Source organism: Cephus cinctus, unplaced genomic scaffold (assembly GCF_000341935.2).
Source record: "Cephus cinctus unplaced genomic scaffold, Ccin1 Ccin1_scaffold0132, whole genome shotgun sequence".
Lineage (NCBI taxonomy): Eukaryota > Metazoa > Arthropoda > Insecta > Hymenoptera > Cephidae > Cephus > Cephus cinctus.
In genome coordinates, this window is record NW_014332865.1 from 1,733,199 (window position 1) to 1,748,985 (window position 15,787).

The window sequence follows — 15,787 nt, forward strand, 5'->3', positions numbered from 1 at the left end:
AAAAATAAAAAAAAAAAAAAAAAAAAAAAAAAAAAAATTTAGCGACCACGCGTGACTCGATTTTTTGTAAAATTTTAAAAAATTACAATTTTCAAAATCGCTATGTAAATTCCGTGGGTAGAGGAAATAAAGTTGGTTTTCGAAAGATCGCTGCGGGAATCGGTTTTATAGGCGACGATATTGTCTGACAGGCACAGTTTGACGTTGGGTAATAGATACATGCATGAATGCATACACAGATAGGCGGGTAAGATAATCGAGACGTAAAAATAAATCTTCCGATTTTCCCCGCCTCTCTCAACCGGGCAATCGATCTGCGTCTGAATAAATAAACGAACGAACGACGTCTGCTCCTCGCGAGCGGAACTAGTAGCCACGATGAAAACTTACGTGTATCAAATACTTTGATGCGTCGACTGTGATTGGCGCGCGCGACGGATCGACGCTGACAATCTTGTAAACGTTTAGAAGCCGAGACGAGTATTACCAAATAAAGGCAAAATGCGAATCTTATGGGCAAGTTATTTGTAAACCGGTCCCGATGCAAAAGGTTGTGCGGTTAGATCCTGTTAAGTCAACGGTGTATAAAAAACAAAAATTGTACTTTGAGGATCTGTCAAATTAAATGCATATACATTCAAAAAATCCAAACTCACCCAGCTTATCTCTTAGGCCAATGCACTGTGATATGTGCGGAAACTGCAGGATCTTCCGCCATTTCTTGCTCTTTCCTTTATTGCTGTCACCACCGCCTACCAAGAGAAAATAGTCGTTAAAGAAATATAAATTTCCAAAGAAACAATTTCGTGCTACAAAAGTCTAAATATAAAATGCACAATCCGACATTGATATACTAAAGTGTATAGTTCACATTTTTTGCAAATTTAACATGACGCATTCCGCCCTGGGCTGCAAGGTACATAGTGTAAATCTATATAGGTAGATACCGTGCTACCCACAATTCCCAGGACTACATTTCAAATCGAGTAATGCTACTTAATTCATTAATCGGAACGGATTTTGTCTCTATGAATTTTTGTCAAAAATCAAAATCTCAAAAACAAGGAGTCACACCAAGACCTCAATTTCGTGCAAGGGTCGGATACTCGATTTACGAAAAAATAAAAAAAACCAAGCTTGCGTGAATTTCATCGCCGACTCACTATCGCGTTAGACGATCACGCAACTACAAGTGAAATGCCTGTAGTCAAAAATGCTATAGGTGAAGTGGGATCTATCGAAAAATATCTGTGTCTCGTAAAACCACGAGGATCCGATAAATAGAATAATCAAGTATATATATATAAAAAAAAAAGTGGAGCCTGAAATGATTGTACCAAAATAGAATATCGCGGACAGAGTATGAGTATCTAAATTGGTCGTAGCTAAGTGTACGGTATGTTTAGTCACGTCGATAACAACGTGATGATAACAATAGCCAGGAAAAGAAGAGATTGACATGAAGTGTGCATTATAGAAACATATAAATAAAACAAAATACCTAATCAACCGTATATACATAATTTAATGAATCCAATAAATTCGAGAGACTGTCCTTACTTTGTGCTCATATTGAATTATCCCGTCTTTACGATACTATCGAGATTTGCGTTTATCGCAATCGCAAGATGATTTTTGGATTACAATATTTTGTCAGTACACCGGTAATACGATAATGCGAGGAGATTCAAGTGCATTGATATACATGAATATATTTATATGCTTGACATTTTTATTAATACGCATCTATATCGATAATCCGTGTTAATTACCGTTTAATCAGATCGAATGATTAATCGCACATGTGATTATCACAGAAAACGTCATATACCGAACACTGTTTGCACTCTCGGAGTTACGGCACGATAATCAAATATATCAACGTGCATGATTACGCACTATGTTATTACGAGTCAACGTTGGCTTTGCGCGAGATAGTTGGACAATTATACCGGGTGTAGGTAAAACGTAACACACGTCCTTAATTTCGTACAGCAGAAAGCGTTATCAGATGTCATCCTCGCGAAGATCATGAATTCCAAGAAAAAGAGAGAGTATTCGAGTACGGTCAGAAAGACCACTACTGATTTCCAAAATTAATCAAAATTCAGCGCGGACATTATTATTGTACCGCTACAGTGTAATCGCGGTAATAAAATGTCCGATATCGCGAAAATATAATTGGAGAGTATCGATTAGACGTTAAAAACTAGTTAATCCAGTTCAATTAATTGGAAGACTCTTAGGAGCCCATTAGCATAGAAACCAAGTAGGTATCCCTTTTAAGCTGTAGCATCATCGAGGTACGGAGAGTCCTTGAAAAAGAGTCAAGAAAAAAGATTTTGCTACTGAACAAGATTGAAGTGCAACGGCGAGTCGTTTCAAAATTATAGAAAAAAAAATATAGCTGATCCCGCCTCTGGTCGTTCTGAAAATGTAGTGTCGTACAGTAAAAAAAAAAATTTTGCCATCCCTTAAAACGCATCTTGCTTAGACAGACCGTTGAGTAATGTGACGTCACCGCCGCGCGATAACTGAGAAAAATGAGAAGACAGTAAATAAATGAAAAAAAAAAAGGAAAACACCTATGCGAGAGAAACGGAGCAAAAAGAGTCATAGTAAAACGATAGGACTAGTGAAATATTTCTCGTGCCATACAAAAATAGGTTCACCAAAGCCCAAAGGCTCGACCGGTATCCATATACAGTAAAAAAAAAAAGATATCCACATTAAAAGCGAGAGTCGGAGGACTCGTATTTCCTGCATTTGATCGATACCATACATATTCGAGACACGTAGCTACTTGGAGGAAAAAAAGCAGTACGCATAGAATATGAAGTGTACAGAAAGAGGAAGAGATGTAGAACTAAGGAAAAAGATTCCGAGAGAAAGAGAGTGGGGAAGCATTATATATACATATATATTACATATTTTGTATATATATACACAACGTATAACGCCGTGGTTGCTTCGCGGAATGAAAAGCAAACATGATCCTAGTACGATATAACGTCGGTGGTACCTCACTTTCGTTTACTCTTCCTTCATCCCTCACGGGAGTCGCCACTGTCGCAGGGGTATACATATATATTAAACGAGACGCGACTAAAAATGCATGGATGCGCGTGAATACAAAATTCGAAAGGCTTTCGGCGGTCGTAAATACGTTCGTTGGGTGACTGAGTTAACTTTGTAATAACTAAGATTAATAATGACTAACCTAAAATTAAGTACGAGTCTCAGGCGTTCGCAAAGAAGAGGTACTCGAGTAGCAGCTCGTCCTCTCGACTCGAGTCTGTGATACTTTTTAAGAACGCGCGGTCACAGCCTAAAGCCACGGGGCAATGTAACGAGCGACACGACTAAAGTTCGATTTACAAGCGTCGCACGTTGATTAACGACGTTTAAATGGTCGTAACGCCAATGTGTCTTCCTGACGGGAAAGTAAATCGCGATGTAAGCACGTTCTGGTCACCCGTAGCGATACTGGTTACGATGCGAAGTGGCACGCAAAGACAGTCCCAGCGAACAACTGCCCCAACTGCCACGGTTCCCTACCTGCTGGGAAAATATCGAGAGTCTTGTTATCGCAACTAGTTTACAAGGAACGTAACGGGAACGCTAATACGTAGTGACACGAATATTTTCTAGTCCCGTCGAGTCTGTTTAGATTTGACGTTAAGTTGACAAAAGGGAATTGTGTTTACGGTACGTATCATCGACGTCGCGTTAAACAGTACGACGATCAAATAAACGAACGACGATATCGTAATGTCTCGTCGATGGGAATATCTTAAAAATGAAAAATCTGGATCACCGATGGGTAAACGCCGGAACCACGTGCTTCTCTAGGCACGTAATTTGGGATTACTGAATTTTACAAAATTATGTTTCGTATTTTAAATTTCAAAGTTACGCGCTTGGTATGACAATTAATACTGTATACTTGTTTTTAGTTTTCAGACGGTAAACTGTTGGTATTTCGTGAAAATTCAAGAACTTAGAAATACGTATCTTGCTTTGCTAATTATGAACGAGCGAATGAGATTCGACATACAGATCATTGGCACGAAATCGTAAATCGTGCACGTGGTTGTACAAACATGACAAAATAAAAAGTGAAAAAGAAAGGTGGCGTTGCTAGGCTTCCAAGAGTGAGAGAGAGAGAGAAGAGAGAACGAGGCTCAACGTTCATGAGTTTTTCACAGGCACAAGTTCACGGTTCCTGTCGCACCCTCGGTAATTTATAAGTCCATAAAATGAAGACGTGTTTACGGTACACTTCATCGGCGTTAACTTAATATCCCGACGATAGGATAAACTGTTGTGCGGAAGTGTAAATCGGGATGGAGCTGGGATTCGCAAAGCTTTAAGAAATGGCTTTTGCCATTTTGACATTATTTAAAAATCGGCAAACTCGCTTTAAGAAATTGAAAGTCGGTAGAGGTATGGTATGGTGAATAATGAATGACTGTGGGTGGTCATGAGTGTCAAGTGTAGCTACGTCGAATTGATTGGATTGCTTGAGTATCTATCGTCGGGTCGGCAGGTTTGAAAGTCACCGAGAAAGGTGGTACGATCGGCGACGTAGCCATTGCTGAATGGACTAACCGAATCTCATGAATACAAAATGTATGTATACGCGGGAGACACGAGACTTCCCAACTGGCCGTCGAGTAAATTGCTTATCGAGGCGTCCAAGGGAAGGATTTCGAGGAGGCTCTGGTACGTGAAATTAACTTCCCACGCTTAACGATATGCAAAAGCTCGATGGGAATACGTGAGAGCTAGAGGAGATGAGATATACGAAGAAACTTTGAAGGACGCAGAAGCATCGGTCAACGCATTTGCGTGTACACCGTAAACGGATATAAAATTTTTAGAAGTCTCCGCCAATGCAATTTATAGGAGATCGGATGAGATTATATATCACGCGAGTACAGCTTGCCGCGGAGGGTATAGAAAGTGTGAGAAATCTATGACAGTATCTTGGGGGGGTTGGATACATTGGAGTAATAGTAAATTCGCACAAGGTCATCGGAGATAGGACGAGGAAGCGCTATGAAAATGCTCGTAAAAGCGTATTAAATGCATTAAAAGAGTATATATAGATACGGGAAGTTTGGTTGGAGAGCTTGAAACATAATGGCAAATGGGGGTAAACGCGGTAGGTGACAGAGGTCGGCGAGAAAATCGGCTTAAGAATATTTTGTAGATAGATGCTACGTCATACTTAACAGACCTTCTCTCGCTTTGAGGTACACAGTGTTGGCTACGATGTTCTCCAACTCCATCAATTCCAGCTTGATCGAGTTTTCGTGGCCGAAGTAGAGAGAAATGCGGAAGATCGTGCCACGCGTGAGGGAGATCGCGCACAAGAAATAGTAAAAGAAGATTTCGTAGAAGCTGGACAAATTGAAGAAGCGTGGATGACAGGAATGCGCGCGAGGTTCGTACTGTGGGGCTAATCACCCTGTCGGGCACTGGGAAACCAGCTCCCATCTGCGGCCCTGGCCACCGCAAGGGTAGATCCCTTTTTCTTCCTAAAGCGATGATCGAAGGGATGACGTTCCCCGTTAGTCCTGGCAGAATGTGCAATCCGGCCAGGTTAGTTGGTGTGCCACGTGGTGCTGCTGACTATGAATTCTGTAGTAAATTCCTTCTCGTAGTTCTGATTGTTGTGTTGTCAGCGATCTCCGGTGTTTCTTGTGCTTTCAATTTTTGCCGTTACTCCTTAGACTGCACTATCGTTGTCTCACTTTTACACACACCTATCGATACTGCTTCTCTCTTTATTCTCACTCAATTGTCCGTCGCAGCACGTTTCCCTCTGTCCTCTGCTTTCCACGGTTCTTTCCTCGCATTCTGAAAATACGCGTTATACATGGATACCGTGATCATGAGCGATGGGAGCACCATACTCAACGCAGAGAAATTACTTGCTACTTTCCCAACGGTTCCCTAACGGAGAATTCGCAAGCGTCTACGCCCATTTTGCAGGATGCCAAGGTGATATGTCATTTGTATGGGAAGACGGTGATGGATCGCCTTTTCCGATTACTCACGAAGGCAGTGGAGACGGATACATTTTGAACATCCGGTGGATCGAGAAGATGTGTCTGATGTATGTGGAGCAGGTGTATCATGCATGATAAGGGTAACGTTGCATCTACTGTTACGTAGGATGCATCTGGATGATAACCTCCACAGAAGGAGACGATTGTTCCGACAAGAGACAAAAATGTTAACTCAAATGTAGCACGTATAATAATCTTTCATTAAAAAAATAAATAAACTATGTAATTCCATACAGCTGTATGTCAGAAATCGTTAATTCGTGAAATACTTTAAGAAAGTTCATCGACCTCGAATTCTTAGTAAAGATAATTAAATTTTGCGAAAGTAGCCGTAACATCACATCCGGATATCAAACCTAAACTCCAACAGAGCAGAATTGGAATTCGCTCCTGAATACAGAGCTGGAATTCCATCGGACGATAACGAGCCTGCAGGACAACACAATGCAATTCACTCCCCTTTTCTCGTGGATGATGTACACACAATACACGTACTACACGCGTCTCTCAATCTGTATACTCAAACGCTTGAGATCACCGACCGAGAATCTATATGTAGGGAATGAGGAGCGGCTCTATACTAGACTATTATATTATGTATCTAGAATGTATCATCCCATAGGAACCGGCGTGCCACAACGTGGCGGTACTCAACCATAAGATGTAATACAAAAATAGGCACTTTTAAAAACACTCTTGACGCAAACACAATATGGTACGAATAATTAAAATAGTTGAGAAATGTGTACATACAATAGTAAAGGGGTAAAAGACACGACGAGGAAAAGAAGATCGTACGCTTAAGCCTTGCCGTCAACTAAAAGAAACAGGAGTGATGAAAGAGTAAGAAGAGATAGAACGGCACGTCACTAGCAGAAGACACTATTCGAACGGAAATGGGCGTAGATACTCTCTCCATGTACAGAGGGGTAGTAATTATCGTACGTACTAGTTTCGCGAGACACCCCGTATATTCGACACACCAGACACACCAGGCACCGTGTAGGCACACCGACGAAGCGCAATGGCCGACCGCGTAGCAGGGAGCTTCGATTTTTCGGCGAAAACTATGGAAAACTCAGCCTTTCCCGACACGGGAAAACTCGCGATCGCGTCCCACGTAAGCTCTTCTGTTGGCTGTATTCGTGATTCGGACTCTCCTAGCGATTCGCGAGTGTTTTCCCGGCGGTTTTTCCCGAAAACGGGAGAGGGAGACTGTGCGTACAGAAAGTCCGGTGTATCTACTTGCTAGGCCCGTGCACTATGCGAGTAGGGGATCAAAACGAAGTGGCATGCTCGGAGAGAACGAGGCGCACCAGAGTGGGAACGGACGTGGTGGAGGTAGTCTACGAGCAAGACAGACTCACGAGAAAGCGCCCAAGCAGAGAAGAGACGAATTGACTCTATGGTACGAGGCGTGGGGAGGCGTGGGGAGACGAGGGTATTGAGACTTCACCATCTAGCGGCAGACTGTTCAACTACTGGCGCTAAACATGGCGCCAGGCTAGCCGCCAGATTCGAAGGAATCTATGGCGGGCTTGTAATCAGCTAATAATATTCCAGGGGCGGTTCTGCGCTGTAGCTTCTTGTTCTCGTGGACTATGCGAACATATATATTTCCCGTTGTAGCTGGTAATCGTCAGGAACAGCTTAGTGTACAATAAAGTCTATTATAAGTCCAGGAAATTGGCAATGATTTCGTCGTTAAAATTACGACAATCGTTCAAGCTGACACTTTTGCATCGTCATCTGCTACAGTGGTTCGATGTCCTGCGGCTTTCGAGGTCACAGATCCAAGGATAGATCCATAAATCGTAATGAGCCGATTTTGAATCATAGCACCAGTTTCTTTCCATTTCGAAAATAAAAGGTAATCAATAATTCATATTTCAATACTTTCTTAATAGCTGCTTGCCCAATCTGACAACTAATTTCGTTTAAATACACTCAATCAGACATTTCAAAAATTATAGAGGTATTAACAAAATGGAAGGACTTCAAAGTAACTATACTTTAACCATTCGTCATCGAGAAGCCTTTCTAACTTTCGATGACGTATTAGTTGGGACCGATAATCAGTTACGGCACTACAGTTACGATCCCCCTCTCTCCCTTCACCTTTCTTAAGGCCTTTGGGACCCCTATGGAGTTTTATGGTCCCATTGGGCCCACACCGCAGTCTCATGCCCAAAGCATGCCGAGAATGCACCGTGGGCCGTTTTCACTAATAGCCAGGATAATTACTTCACCATGTACACCAAGAGTCTAATACGGTTACGCATCGACCAAAGCGTCTTACAAGTAGCTGTTAGGTTAATTATATATTTTTTACACACATTCTCAACGCCGCAAGGGTCACGATCAAACGCCAACATACGAAGATAATGACAAAGAATCACCAAAAAGAGGAATAAGAAATAATTAAGGCCAATGCCCGATCGACACTCATATCCATTTTCGTCGTTCAAGAGATTCTTTGTAGTACCTAATACACATTAATTACAGTAATAAGACAACAATTAAATAAACAATTAATTAAGAACTTCTTTTACCCTTCCATAATGTTATTCGAATTGGAAACTTTATCAGCCATATATCTCATGATAAATTTTTTATTAATCCTTTTGTTTATAACATTATATCTTTTTCTAATTTTAAGTTATTTCTGTCTGTATTATTTAATACGTATGCAAATATATTTTACGTAGTAATGATATTACGTACCATAATAATCTTCAGTTTCTTAATATAGTTTCTAGTAGTAATGTAATGACGATTGATATCAATATCTGTACAGTTGTTATTTATACAGTCGATCTTTCAATCGTTTGCCTCACACTCGATACCCGCTTTGGAAGACAAGCAATCGGCGATCGGTCGATGATTAATTCAACAGCGATATCGCGACATTAATCAATCGCAACGCTCGAGAGTCCAGGGCTGTACGCTCAGTTGTGCAATATCGAACGGTACGTCGAAAGTATCGAATAATGACCACACACTGACCACAGGAGGATCGATGCTGTCTCGCACTTTCTATATCTGTCGGAGATTCTTATTTTCCTTCTCTTGATCAAATTTCAACGGCCGCTTAACCCATTAACGCCCAAGGAAAATTTTTTCCCCCTTCCCCATACCCTTTATCGAGGACAACAATTTTCAAATATTTTACCACAATTCAACAAAAAGTCCGTAATATCCATTTCTGGCTTTTCCGGGCTGCCCCTTTTTTTTTGCATGGGGGTTAATGAGTTAATACTCTTGAAGATTTTAAATAAACCCTCGGGCATTGTAGCACGGCCTAGTTTAATTACACTGGTTTAATTAGTTATAGGCTTGAGTTAATTTTTATCTTTGGTAAACATGAATTGTACATTTTGTACATTTTATTTTAATTTAAGAAAAGGGACTGGTAAATAAGGCACGTCTGATACGGAAGGTAAAAGGACGAAAGTTTTTACAACATTGCCCGAAACGTGACTTTCCTGTAATATTAGCTTAAGGTAATTAAATAAAGACGAGATAAATTTGCTCCATTTCTGTTTATGGTTAAAAAGCACTGTAAGGGTTGTTTTTATTGAAGTTTAACAATCGCCGGTATACCGAGGTTAATTTGACATTTTAAAAGCGGAAGTGACGTATTTTACACGGAAATATATGTAGCCATCAATTAGCGTGGCTTTTTATGGTTCGTACCGAACAACTAATCCAACTCAAAATCTTTAAAGAAAATTTCGAGTATCTCTCGCACGAAGATCTGAAGTCTTGTGCTGGTAGCTCGTTTGCCACTCTCCTTAAATTTTTTTCTGTATTATTTTTTTCAGACAAAAATAATCCTTTCAACGTGAGAATCTTCTCATCTTTCCCAGCAGCTATCGTGCTTGACAATCAAATATAAGCGTGTCTGTGAATAAGAAGCGACAAGCGAAAAGGTCAGATATGAACCTAAAAATGAAAAAAAACATAGTAACGTTCGGATAATCTTTACTTCTCATAAATTTGCAGCATAAAAATTTTAATAATAATTTCTGTTTAGAGAAATAAAAAAGAAATACAATAAAAATGAATAAATATATTCTCTTTGTATAATATAAAAATCATTATAATTAAACGTAAATCCAAGATTTATATTATTTCTTTTGTTCGAACTACAAAAATATTTAGAGGGATTCAACTTCGTGGGAATTTCGATCCTCTAAGAGTCTAAGTCAGAATTCGTACGCGATCTGCATGCGTGTCTACGTGACGATCGACATGCTGCGTAAAGTTCATCGATTGGCCCGAGAGAAGTGGAGGAAGAGAGAAAGACGAAAGAGAAAAGTAGAAATAAGAAGAGAAAAAGGAAGGAAATAAAAAAATTGGACAAATTAGATGAATAAAAAGACATGCAAAATGGTTGGAAAAAATGATCCAGAAGGCTCGTCGAACGTCATGACGCCATGTGTTGCTCGTGCGTGAAGTCATCGCGTTGTATCATACGTTATATACGACATGGGATTGCTATGCGTAACTCCAGAGGAAAGATATTACACTGCGTGAGATGGAGAGCACGTAATCAGTTGTCTGCAGTACATAGGGCGAGAACGAGCGAATCGGCGAGAGCTCGTTTGAAAATCGCGGCTAAGAGTACCGCGGCAAGATTCCGTTGATAATTTGACATCAAGTTTATTGAAATGATACTGTATTGTGAAAGCATACCGATTGATTAAAGAAAATACCTGCAATTATTAAAAATATCTCGTTAATTAAATTTGCAGTTTTATTTTGAAAATTAAACAATTTTTTATTTGGATATTGTATTTCAACTACTGTACATTTATTAAGACTCGTCAAACGGGGGTTTAGGTAATGATTGAAATTAGCAATAAATAAAATATTGGAAATTGTGTTACGTCGATGCTTTGATAGAAACTTAATTTACGAGCTTGTTTGACTATTATAGGGTTAATTGAATTTTGCACTGCTTAGTTTGCAAATTTCAGATAAATTCCTTGTGGAGAGTATGTGCAAACTACGTGGGTCGGTGCTTCTCTGCTTGGTGATAATTTTGGGTCTGATAATACTTATAGAGGGTAATAATGAAACGATTTCGCGAAATCGCGCGAAAAAAGCGCAAATGGTGAAGAAACTGAAGAAAGATCTGCGAAAATTGAAAAAACAGGATGGCGCATTGAAACTGATAGGAAAAAATAGAGATTACGAAGGTAGTATAAAAATGCAGAAAAAATAATTTTTTTTTGTCTATTCTTATCAATTTTCTTTAATCTTTAATTCAAATCTTCATATCTCGAGTCATTAAACGTCTTAAGCGATACGATTAAATTTGTACAATAATGATCAACTGTAATTAACCGAGATTAGGATTCTTAGAGATGTTAAAATTTTCACAACGACTGTACAACTAACTTTCCAACAGACCTATAAATCTCAGGAAGAAATGGAGCGGCATGAATGGCCGTTTTTATCAGTCGTAACTTATGGACATTGTGTCACGTCGATTAAAAAGGGGTCAAACTTGCGGAAGATTTGTGTCAACGAGTATATCTGTCACTTCGATACGATTTGCGTTCTTCGTATTCGTTGAGATAGATTTCCAAAAAAAAATCGTTAAATGCGCTTTCGATTCTTTAATTTTTCAAAAATCGACAAAAAATCAATCATTCGTGTGTATTGTTGTGTAAAAATAAATGATAAGAATAACCGCTCGAATACACAGTACGAATTCGCATATGTGACATATCACTATGATCGCTATAAGAAAGTACTTTTTCGATGCAATATAAAAGCTATGCAACGGACAGCTCATAAATTTTCATATACATATTTCCCTTTAATTGCCATTACGCCAATAAGAGAATAAATCATTTTCCTCCCAGTGGAAATTAAATTCGAGTATCATTCGAACGAACCGAAAATGCATTTTCGTCTGACAGGAAACGTCGAGATTCTCCACGATGGTAAATGGGGTAGCATTTGCGACGACGAATGGGATTATTTAGAAGCTAATGTAGTGTGCAGACAATTGGGATTCGAAGGTGCCGTAAAACCAACAACGAATGGACATTTCGGCCAGGCGAGAAGTACGATTTGTATTTTACGAATAAAATTTTTAAAAAATTATTTCTAACATACCCGAGTTCTTAGGACGTTTTTGGATGGACAATATTTATTGCGACGGTACCGAGGCTGAATTAGCAAAATGTAGATTCGACGGTTGGGGTACCTCGGATTGCGAAAGTAGCGAAGCAGCAGGTGTAATATGCAAACACGAGCAAGAACCGACTATAGCTCCACCAGTTAAAAAGAAGGAACCAAAAATCAAGATCAAGGATATTCACCAACAAGGAATTGCAATACGTCTGGCGGGAGGTCGTGTACCTACAGAAGGAAGAGTCGAGGTGAAATTGGGAAACGGTGGTAAGTAAATTTAAAAAATATATATATCCAACCATAAAAAAAAATTTCAATAATTCAATAAATTATACAATCAATAATTGATCTTCAGATTGGGGAGTAGTCTGTGGCGATGGATGGTCCCTATTCGAAGCTGGTGTAGTTTGCCGTCAACTTGGTTTAGGCTATGCATCAGATGCTATACAAACGAATTTCTTTGGGGGTCAAAAAATGCCTATGGCTGTCAGTGGAGTTCAGTGTCATGGAGATGAGGCAAGCTTAGCACACTGCCTCCACGAAAAGACAATACAATGTCCAGGTATGAAATTTTGTAAATTCCATTATTTACATGTCAATAGGTTATGCCGTAAGTGCATAAGAAATAAATAAGTCTCTCAAGTTTATCTATATGGTATTGCATAATTCATAGCCATGAACTTTGACGACTGATCTAACATATTTTATCTATCGATAAGTCATATGTGTCAATCGATTACGTATTATCGATTATTATTTGTGTATATACAGGCATGGCTGAAAACGTGGCTAGTGTGGTTTGCTTACGCGACATGGCTGATCTCGTGTTCGATCACATCGAACTCATGAGAACTGCCCATCTGGAGGACAGGCAACTCTATTGGCTCCAATGCGCGATGGAAGAGAATTGCGTGGCGTCCCAGGCTTATAGGATCCAACGGGAATCCGACAACTGGCACCTGGAAACCAGGAGACTGCTAAGGTTCACCGCAAGAATTCTAAACGCTGGGACAGCTGATTTCAGACCGGCTGTACCGAAGCACCTCTGGGAATGGCACATGTGCCATATGTATGCTATGAGGATTTTTTAATATTTTCTTCCATAAGGTAGGAGCATTACTGTTTTGACGATGGAATCATGATTTTAGGCATTATCATTCGATGGAAGTATTCGCCACTTTTGACATCATTCATGCCAATGGGACTAAAGTGGCTGAGGGTCACAAGGCATCGTTTTGCCTGGAAGATAATCAGTGCATGCCGGGAATCGAACCTAGGTATGTCAGTTCAATTTTTTTTTTTAAATTTGAATTATTAACACTATGCGATAATTTTCAATCAGGTATAAATGCGCCAATTATGGAGATCAAGGTATATCAGTGAACTGTAGCGACATTTATAAACATAACATAGACTGTCAATGGGTGGATATTTCGGAATTGGAACCAGGGCAATATACGTTTAAGGTAAGAGACTCGTTTTTTGATTTTGATAAAATTTTAGTCACGAGATTTAAACATTTTTTATAAAACTCATTCGACTCATTGGTTGGTGTCGACCGTTATCATGTATCAGGTCCTGAACTTTTTCCGACTGAATACACATCGATGGACCAATAATCAGCATCGATTTGTCTATCATTTATAATTCGCACTTGTGGATCAATCATGCATACTCCAAAAGATCCCTTGGGGGATCATTAAACCTTGAAAGGGCAGTAAATTTACTCCTTTTTATTATGAAAATTATCCCCTTCAAAAACTATATGATATTCATATCACACAGTATAGGCTCCTATGGTCCATCCCTTTTGAAGTTAGATTAGCCATGTATGTACAAGGACACTTCATTTTGTCAAGGGTTCTACAGACAATATGTATAATCCTAGTTCCAGGACATAGACTAGACCCCAGTCCAGTTTGTTGTGTTACGTTAAATTCTTCTAGCAAAGTTCCTGTCCTTGTTCTAACCGCAAGAATGTATTTCAAAATTTCGTCCGAATGATTATTTTCTTAATGGCTCGCGATAACGTTGAACAAGTAACTTCCCGGCCGGTTTTACGAAATTCTAAATTGTCTTGAGATGTATATTTTGTTATTCCTAAAGAAATATGAGATTTGCTGTCAGGGACTATAGTGAAAAAAAAAGTATTATAATTTATATCATTCTAATCGAATTTTGTGATTACGAGGTACTTAGTTCGTACAATGCTTGTCTGTGTCACTGATATAATACGGGTTAAGGTTGAGCAGAATAAGATTTAAAAAAAAGTTCAAGTGAACAATGTGGATCGTGAACATGCTTCGTTACAGTCATATTTGAAAATTTACTAATGATCGTTATAAGGATTGAAAATGCAGGGATTAAAGGTACTTTTTTTAAATATTCATAAATAATTGCTGTATAAAGTTAACATGATAACCTTGAGGTATATAGTCGGTCGATTTGCTACGAAAGTTAAGGAAGCCTTTGGAACGTCTTAAACGTTAATCGAATACGACGTAAAGTTAATGACGTTCATTGGAAAGGAAGTATAAGGATAGGTTCAAGTTGTGTCACCAACGAAAATGTCATTTCAGATCAGCGAGTAAAATTCATTCGGAGACATGTAGGCATTAATATTCTAATTCGACGAAAGAAGAGCAGGAGAGCGTAAAAGAAAAAGAGACAAAGAAAAGTATAATAAAAGAAACAAAAATACTCATCTACTATACTTCGTATTATATTGATTACGCGAGTTGTACATTGTTACATGAAAATTTGAGTTCTGGCTATTATTTTCAAAAATAAAACTGATTTACGATTCTTCTCTTAATATTGACGTTTCTTTGATTTTTTTAGATTTTTATAAATTCAGACGTCATCATATGGATATACGTCTTGTGAAAATTTAATTTTTTCCATTTGTACTGCAAATCTATATAATTCAATTAGTAGAACTTTTAGCAATTTATTTATTTACTTTTATTTAATTATTAACTTTTCGTCATTCATTTCCATGTATCGTGCATTTTGGTATAACCTTCTAACTACTGTGCTGGTAGTGTATAAAATAGTTCTAATTAAAAATAGGGTAATAATTAATTGATAATTTGACAGGTGGCGGTAAATCCGGAATTCAAAGTGGGCGAGATGACATTTGACAACAATGCAGCAACTTGCAAATTATTATATACAGAAACATACGCCACTGTCCACAGTTGTGTAATGGAACGACCATAGATTTATTTTGAGAAATTCTATACCAATGAATAAACGATAATTTCAATAATTAATCCTCCCTCTTTACCCTATTTCACTAAACCCCGATACAAGCATAAGTATACAAATCATAAGAATAGCCTTATTCTATATATTTATTAAATAGATATGTCTCGTCGTAAAGCATTGCGATGCGATACAGTCAGCTGTTCGCATGTTGTCCCTGACAGAGATACCTATAGCAGTACGGTAATCTTACGCAACCAGTAGCACGATAAACATATACGAGAACTATTGTTCTGATTAAAAAAAAATCATTATTTCCAACTATTAATAATTTTGTTCCCGATTTTAATTTT

General features: G+C 38.7%; 2 protein-coding genes across 7 annotated transcripts in view; one reads left to right on the plus strand and one right to left on the minus strand.

Moving 5' to 3' along the window:
• LOC107263158 (G protein-coupled receptor kinase 5) overlaps nt 1–15,787 on the minus strand; it is a 49,998-nt gene that overhangs the window by 10,560 nt on the left and 23,651 nt on the right. Inside the window, exons 1-3 of one of the 5 annotated variants that reach the window (XM_015730076.2) lie at nt 7,027–7,425; nt 5,243–5,865; nt 657–752 (exon numbers count right to left, since the gene is read on the minus strand). In XM_015730076.2, coding sequence (XP_015585562.1) covers nt 657–752; nt 5,243–5,294 — 148 coding nt within the window. In that variant the 5' untranslated portion in view covers nt 5,295–5,865; nt 7,027–7,425. The other 4 variants (XM_025080496.1, XM_015730077.2, XM_025080495.1 and 1 more) reach the window with 4 other exon arrangements.
• On the plus strand, nt 10,617–15,502 carry LOC107263196 (lysyl oxidase homolog 3B). Of its 2 annotated transcripts, XM_015730129.2 has the most exons (9): nt 10,618–10,922; nt 11,147–11,281; nt 12,011–12,157; nt 12,222–12,494; nt 12,583–12,789; nt 12,999–13,296; nt 13,376–13,504; nt 13,570–13,693; nt 15,327–15,502. In XM_015730129.2, the coding sequence occupies exons 2-9, from the start codon at nt 11,194–11,196 to the stop codon at nt 15,447–15,449; spliced, it is 1,389 nt and encodes a 462-aa protein (XP_015585615.1). In that variant the 5' UTR covers nt 10,618–10,922; nt 11,147–11,193; the 3' UTR covers nt 15,450–15,502. The 2 variants fall into 2 exon arrangements, with proteins under 2 accessions (XP_015585614.1, XP_015585615.1); XM_015730128.2 differs by having other exon boundaries at nt 10,617–11,281.